The sequence below is a fragment of the Periophthalmus magnuspinnatus genome, chromosome 10, assembly GCF_009829125.3.
Source record: "Periophthalmus magnuspinnatus isolate fPerMag1 chromosome 10, fPerMag1.2.pri, whole genome shotgun sequence".
Taxonomy (NCBI): Eukaryota; Metazoa; Chordata; class Actinopteri; order Gobiiformes; family Gobiidae; genus Periophthalmus; species Periophthalmus magnuspinnatus.
In genome coordinates this window covers 10,616,570-10,624,800 of record NC_047135.1, presented here as the reverse complement: position 1 = coordinate 10,624,800, position 8,231 = coordinate 10,616,570, and the positions used below count along the sequence as shown (strand labels likewise).

General features: G+C 39.6%; 1 protein-coding gene across 1 annotated transcript in view; it reads left to right on the top strand.

Annotated features, from left to right (window-relative positions):
- Positions 1–594: 594 nt before the first annotated feature.
- psd2 (pleckstrin and Sec7 domain containing 2) overlaps positions 595–8,231 on the top strand; it is a 288,837-nt gene continuing 281,200 nt past the window's right edge. The window contains exons 1-11 of the mRNA XM_033974418.2: positions 595–645; positions 1,488–1,584; positions 1,897–1,966; positions 2,063–2,112; positions 2,189–2,311; positions 2,670–2,750; positions 2,831–2,895; positions 3,006–3,172; positions 3,319–3,501; positions 3,855–3,945; positions 6,464–6,600. Coding sequence (XP_033830309.2) covers positions 627–645; positions 1,488–1,584; positions 1,897–1,966; positions 2,063–2,112; positions 2,189–2,311; positions 2,670–2,750; positions 2,831–2,895; positions 3,006–3,172; positions 3,319–3,501; positions 3,855–3,945; positions 6,464–6,600 — 1,083 coding nt within the window. The 5' untranslated portion in view covers positions 595–626. The remainder of the gene's footprint in view (positions 646–1,487; positions 1,585–1,896; positions 1,967–2,062; positions 2,113–2,188; positions 2,312–2,669; positions 2,751–2,830; positions 2,896–3,005; positions 3,173–3,318; positions 3,502–3,854; positions 3,946–6,463; positions 6,601–8,231) is intronic.

Here is an 8,231-nt window from a genome sequence, read left to right as displayed (position 1 = left end):
TCCCACTTCAGCAAGATGGAGGCTACACTGAGGAGGGCAGATTCTCGACCGGAACCTTCAAACTACACTTTGAAGAGTACTTCGAAGGGACCCTTCAAAGGGTGCATTTGGCGAATTGGGACACGGCCAGAGTGTGCACTTTTGTCATTCCCGGGTTTGATCCAATATGGCCGACTTCCTGTGCATTTTAGGGCGGGGCTATAATATCATTTTTGTCATGTCCCAATATGTTCTATTTTTTGATGTGAGTTTCAGATTTTTACGTTGACTTTTTCCGAATCGGGCTCCCATTGGCCCAATGAAAATCAAAGTTTGAGGTGGCGCTACCGAGTCGTCTTTCGTTATTTTTTCTCGGCGTCTTTTGTGACAATTAGAGCTCGTCGAGTTCTAATTTTTGACACCACTCACTGCCATGTCGGGGCGTGTTTACCACTTGATTTTTTGCCATTTTCCATGCTCCGGACGCGGTTTTAATGAGTCCCTCGCCGGGACTTAGTCCCAGGCTCGGGCCTAATAATCGCATTGACATCTCCATGGAAACCTCTGCTCGCTTTAGTTCCGCTTTGAATGTGCGCGATGCTGAATGTGGTCCGGCGGAAGTGAGCCTCGGCTTGCTCACAAAAGAGATGGCGAGCGGCATCGGGAGTAAGTGCTATTTCTATAGATTTCTTGGATTTAATCAGTCATCACGGACGAATACGTCTTAGTTTATACATGCAAAGTAGGATTGCATACATAATAAGGAATTAACTATGTACATTTTAATAAAAACGAGTCGCTTTAAGCCTTGTGTGCCCCATCAAAGTGTCCCCCGTATCTGTATTGCTAAGCTAAGCCTCGTTGTAACTTAAGAAATGAAGTATTATTAAATTAACTGGCCACTTTTGAAGCTATTGGGTAATGTATATGATCACAACTCAAGAAATCATAACAGAAATTTGCAGCTGAGAGGTGTAAAAAGTATTAAAAATGCTGTAAACCACATCAGCGGAGAAAACATGCTAACGTTAACTAGCCTTCTTGTAAACAAACGATGTAAAGTCTCTGTATGCAGGTCCTTTATGATGTTGGTGATTTCAACGATGTAAAAACACCAAAACATTGTAGTTGATCTAAAGGTGACTGTTTGAGCAGATTGCATTGTGACACAACACATCCTGAGATTGATTCTTATCACCTACTATAATCATTGTTCCAATGTATTGTAGATATGTTTGTTTGAAAATCTTGCACATAGCACTTTAAATATATAATTGAAACTATATTAAGTATGTCATATTCCGCTTTTGAAAAATGCGTAATACAAAAGATGGAAAACTCTTTAACATGGCATTGAAGGGCATTTACTGCACAATTCACACAAAATGACTCGATGCATAAATCACTTAACCCAGAAGTCAGTGTAAAGTGTTACAGTGTAAGAAGACATCCGCAATTTTTGTCACAACACCCATGTATTTATATGACGACATATCTCTTTTCCCCAGAACACAAAATACTGAACGTGGGGCCGACTGAACCATGGTCCATCAGAGAGAAACTGTGCTTGGCCTCTTCTGTCATGAGGAGTGGAGACCAAAACTGGTGAGAACTGTGTTCTTACTGCTGTTTACTTGATTCCATGCTACCTTTATTTTAAATGCTGTAAAGACTAAACTAAATAGAATGGCATGTATTATCTTTTGTTTTGTAGTGTTATAGTGTTGATATTTTTTCATAGCCATATAGTCAGATGATAACAGCTACATTTGGCCCATTGGCAATACATCTGCTATAGTTGTGTGCTTGTTTTTGTCAGTTGCAATAAAGGATTTATTATCCATTTCACCTGTTTAGCAGGCCACATGTATGTTTTGTGGTTTGATGGTTTTCTAAATAAAGCTGTTTGTTTTTCAGGGTGTCTGTAAGTCGAGCCATCAAGCCTTTCTCAGAGCCGGGCCGACCTCCAGACTGGTTCTCCCAAAAAGTAAGACATTTACAAACCTACCACACTCTACAATACCTCTATGTGCTCATCGCGACCGCAGTAACATGCTATAATAACATGTTTGTCTCCATCCAGCACTGTGCCTCTCAGTACTCTGAGCTGCTGGAAGCCACAGAAGCACCAAAGTCAGTACAAAAATACACTTAATTTTTCATAATCTTAGAGATGTATATTGATGTTTGTGGTTTTATTTTTGTTCAGGCGAAAACGTGGTGAGAAGGGAGAAGTGGTGGAAACCATTGAAGACGTGATTGTTCGGAGGCTGACCACAGAAAGGATCGAGGAGCTGAAGAAACTACTCAGAGACACACAAGAGCAGTACAGGTGAAAGACAAGGCTAGAGTGTGATCACCTCTCAGAGTGGGCAGAGGCCAATGTTCCTATATTGAATATATTAAAAGCAGTCCTCACAATAATTTAGTTAATGTATCTGGGACATAAAACATTGACCTACACAAAAGAGGCTTATAGCAAAATAGTAAATTCAATCTGCAGTCTCTGGACAGGGTAATTAAAAATAATAATGATAAATTATATTATGAAAATATAATTTGGTATGCCAATATTTAAATGAAATAATAAATACATAAATACCTATACTGTAAGTGTATCATTATATCCCTATGTGGGTCTGTTGATTATATGAAAACGATGTTTTATTATTTCTTTTTTTTCCCAACAGAAAATTGAAGAAAGAGGTGGACCTAATACAGGCTGGCCACATGGACTCACAACTAAAGGAGCTGCTCACAGAAATTACACTGTAAGAATAAGTCACTGAAGTTTGGAGAAAACTCTTATACTTTGACTCCTTTAACCTTTTGTTTTCGATTTGTCTCATAGAAAGAAGAAGCAAGATGAGGAGGAAGCAGAGCAGAAAAGAAAAGCTACGGAAATGGCCTACCAAGGTAAGGTGTAGAGACAATGAAAAGTCTCTACACTTTGATGAAAAGAATTGTTGCATGTACCAAAAATGTTAATATATATGTGTATATCAATCTCCTTTGTGTGTTTGTAGCTCGTCAGGCCATTAAAAACACGCCAAAGCGCCTTCCCAGTGTCACAGTGCGATCGCCTTTGGGTGCCAGTCCCACCTCTCTGGACTCTCAGGCTGACTCCTCTGTCCCTACTCCCCCCATGGACACAGGAGGGGCCCCATCTGAGGACACTGGACACCACAGTGTTGTAAGGCTTTATCACTGCTGGCTTTTCCTCAAGATTTTGGTCATTTCAATTCAAGAGTTATCCATTAAAACTGAATTTGTTTAAGTAGTTTAGTTCTGTTTTTGTACTTTATTTTATAGCATTACTATTTTTCTGATCCGTTACAGGTGCAGGGAGTGGGGGTGTTCCTGCCCTCAGACCCATCTGGACCTAAAGAGGCCGTTCTGTCTGCACTCATGGACGACTCTCCCCAGAAGAGGCTTCTGGCTCAGAAGGCCACGCCCCCTCCCTCTCCTCTGCTGTCCGAGCTGCTCAAAAAGGGCAACCTCATCTCCGCAAGCCCTAGACTGGTGAGACAACCAAATGTTTAGCTGCAATATACAATACATATGCTGGGTCTTCTGGTGAAGAATTTGACTTTTTTTATATATATATATATATATATATATATATATATATATATATATATATATATATATATATATATATAATCCCACCAAATTAAGTCAAAATGAGTCAAAATAAATGCACTTTAAAGATCAAATTGGCCTCAAACATAATTTTTTAAGATGATAAAAACTAACTCTGGTCTAAGAAACATCAATGATTAAAATCAATTAATCAGAGCAGAATTTTTTTTTTTGCGTATTTTTAAGGACATTGTTGAGTTGTAACATATTTTTCTTCATCTTTTATTCTGTAGGTTTCAGATGGCGATGCCTCTGGAACCCTCACAAATGGAGTGCAAACTGCCACAGCCACAGTGTTACCGGCCACTCACGACGTCATATCAGGTTAATCTTCTCCACCCACACATACAACCACACAACCACACCTAGCTATTGTCAACATTATGTCAGTGCCTTCACCTTTTACTTTCACTCCAATATGGGCTCCTCCTGTGTCATTTGATCTATTTTAAAACGCCACAGCCCAAACTTTATTGTCATGTTATAATATTAGCATATACTGTGACACACATGTCAAACCCAGTATTTATTTATATAGCACAATGCCATTATGACACAGTAGTTCTGTTGTTGTTGTTGTTATTATATCCTTTATTTAACTAGTCCAGACCAAAAAAGACACGATCTAGCCAAGGTACTAGCCACCACTATCCACCATCACAGATCAATTTGTATTGTACTACAAAAGCATCCATATCCATAAAAATAAAGGATATACATTTTCTTCGTAGTAATAAATTGGTATGAGAAATTATACTTTGCTTCTTGTATTCTCATAAACTTGAAATTTTTGTATTGTTGGAAACTTATAGACTCATCAAGGTGACTAATTAGGATGTTAGGAATGCATAAGGTAACACAACTGTAAGGTAACACAACTGCAGAAATCACACAAGGTAAGACTGTTTGTTCAGGCTATGTACCTGATTTTTACAGAGTTTCACTAGTTGATTAAGGCATGCACTTTTTTGAGTTCTGTCACAAATTATATTAAAGTACTGCAGTGATATTAATATTGCAGTACTTGGCAGTTAATTTGAATGAAACGCTGTCGGCACCAAGTGCTCAAAAAAAACAAGCGTAACTCCACAAGACACAAAGACCAGTCTGACCTCTTATGTTGATTGACAACAAAACAATTCCTGACAGACACAGAAAGTTGTTGTTTGGTTCCCATCAAAAAGCAAGAAGCAAGACTAGAGGGAAAAACAACTCATCATTGAGACACACTAAAGGATGTGCTTGCTGTCACATTAAGCTTGTAAAAACAGGCACATGTGGAAGAGGTTGACCAATCGCATCTAGTGGCTTCTTGCCACAAAGCCCAAGAAGCCATGTGTAGAATGGGCCCTGACATTTGTAGGAAACTAGCAGCTCATGCACACATGTACTTGACAGATCAGATTAACAAGTCAGTGCGACAACCAGGATTTAGACAACCAATTCCAGGTCTTCCACTTCCAGGGATTCAAACTGGGCCTTCTCAAAACCCCTTTGAGGAACCTGGAGACCAGGTTGGACACATCTCTGGGAAAATGATATCTCCCCACATGAGCCCCCTTAATGGCAGCCTCCAGTTTTCTTAATATGGATGGTGACCTACCAGCCTCCAAGAGCCCTTGAAAAAACTCTAGAATCTCTAGTGCCAAACATCCAAGAAGGTCAACTAGATGTAGACCATAGCTAGCAGCTCAGTCCTCTCAGAGGCCAAGCCCAGCATCTGAGCCCCTGGAGAAATGGCTGTTGCAGTGTTTCCAGGCCCTGAAAGGGGCAGAGGGTAGAGACAGACCGATATATTGGCACAATATTTGGACTTTTTAGCCTATCTGCTATCAGCCTTGGTTTGTGCTCACCAACTGCCTAAAAATATGTATCAAGCTTCATTTGACTAATCCAAATGGGGTACGCAAAAACAGGATTGTGGGTGAGAATATAATACTTTGTAGGGGAGATAATCTAAATTGGCCCTAATATATCAGCAGAGCGTATCGACCATTGGTTTCTCTGGATTCTAAACAATCTGCATTGTCATCGGTCATTAAAAAAATCATATTGGTTGATCTCTAGTACTGGGAGTTCCCACGGACACCTGTTTAAGAGAGGTGAGAGGTCTGACAATCAAGTCATATGTAGCCACAGCAGAGCCACCAGGAATAGTCTCACTTCCACCACACAAACTCTCTGCAGTAGTTGAGACGCAACTCCAAATGTTGTAGGTGCTCCAACAGAAGAGACAGGTTAACCTGACACTCCTTCAGTGTTTGTGCATACAGGAGCCAATCATCTAGTTAGTTCAGGATTCTGAGACCTCTCTGCCTGAGGGGTAACAGCACTGCCTCCATGCATCTTGTGAGGGTGCGAAGAGCCAGAGATATTCCGAAAGGGAAAACCTGAAATTTGTAAGTCATGCTCTCAAAGACAAATGGGAGAAATTGCCAGTGCCCCTCCCATATAGGAATTTGAAAATGGGCATCTTTTAAGTCTTTTATAACAAACCTGCAGATTGATTGTCTCACTCTGGGGTCTGTCAACATTTTGCAACGCAGATGGCACATATATTTGTTTGGTGCTCTTAAGTTGAAAATAAGTTGAAGTTGGCCATGCTTTTTGGAGATGAGAAAATACCAGGAGAAGAACTCAGTCTGTTGCTTGGTGGCAATTTCCTGATGGCTTTCTTCTCCAACAGGGTGGTGATTTCTGACTGCAGACTATGTTCATGTTTGGAATTATTTTTTTTTCTTTCATTTATATCTTTTGGTTATTATTTGAACATAATGTAATTTATCAAATATCCAAATCAACTTAAACAAACTCATTATAAGACATGATACTGTTTGTGCAGAGGCAGATGCAGAGGTTAAGGCGGAGCTCGGTGAAGACGCAGGGCTGGGAGAGGAGGACCTGGTTGCCGTGTCGTACATGGGAGACGAGCTCGACCTGGAGACTGTGGGAGACATCATCGCCATCATAGAGGAGAAGGTCAGACATAATGTAGCAGCTTTGCTTTACCTTTCTTATACTGTATTTTATACAACCTAACTAGGGATGCTTTGATACTGAAAAAAATGTTGGATCAGGTATCAGTTCCCTGATAAAGGCTATATTGGATATAAGCCAATATCCTGGCTGGGCATTAATTGAATGTAATAAGAGCATTCACTGCCAAATTTTGGCCTAGAATGTCTCTTTTTTTTTTTTACTTGTATTCATACAAAGCTGTTCCATAGTTATTTGAAGGATAAATAACAGTTGCATAACACAATTGGATCTCTTGTGTAATAAGTTAACTGTGTTTTAAAGAAATAAGTGCCATTTTCCGTCCTTACACAGGTATGGGCAAATACTTAAACACAAGGTATCGACATTGGTATCGGAACTGAAAAAGTGCATTGGTGCATTCCTAAACCAAACCTGGTCATTCACAAAAAACTAGAAGGCTGTGAGATTGAATCTGGGGTTTGACAATTTGCTGAATGTTGCTCCCCACACAGTCACTTACCCACATTTCACATTGCTCAATGCCTGGTCCAAAAATTCCTAAGGACTAAATCAAAACACAAAATAAAACCTAGTTGTCATCCATTATGTTGATGGAAACAATGTTTGAGGACCAAGGGAATATCCTAGGAATCCTCCGATACCAGGTGCCAGTACCCATACTCGTACTCATCAGTGTCAATGGGTTGCGATAAAGCAAGAGAGCTGATACCACTGTAACTGTCTTATTTGATGCTCACAACTCCCCTCTGAACTGAGCAGTACGCTCTGAGCAGTGAGGACTGAGCGGAGGTCACCATAGAGAGGAACATTAACTGTTCTGCACATTAAACCCCTTAACATTCCGTGTCATTTTGGTGAAATTGCCTTTGTTCTGACCTCTCCAAATTAAAATAATCACCATTATTTAACCCTCAGTAGTAAATGCACAAGTTTGGGGTCTTTGTAAAGGTAACACCCTATAGTTTTACCCACAGGTGTCAGAATCACTGTAAGTTTGTCTGCTGAGCATTTATACACTTTGGAACACACATAAAAAAAAAATCTCATCCTTGCCTAATTTTTTTTTGTGAAAATGAAGGTGTAGAAAGCTGCAGTAGGTAGCTGGGGACAAAAATACACTATATGTCAACTGACAAGATTGTTGACCACTTACATTTCAAATTTGAGGTCAATACCTATAAAAATGAGAGTTTTACAATCATTTTATCATGAGTAAGTCCAGGCCTCTCCAAACCTATCTGAATGAAGACATTTGGAAAACGCTTGGAAAAACTCCAATAACTTTTGAATGTTTCAACCCACAGAGATCAGTGAGGGCTCTACTGAAAACTCACACTGAGAGGAATCTGTATCTGCACACCCAGCTGCTCTATTACTGTACATTTATATATCATATCAAAACACAATATAAAATGTATATTTGTATATAAAATACAGTCAAAACAAGTGGTATGGGTCAAAATAAATATATATTTACAAACCGCACACTGCAAACAGTGAACAAACACACACACACTTCAAAATGTAAACAAAAACACACTGTAAACTAAGAACACACTGTACATGATTGTACAGTGTGACAGTCATTCTGCCACAGTGGCTCAGTGGTT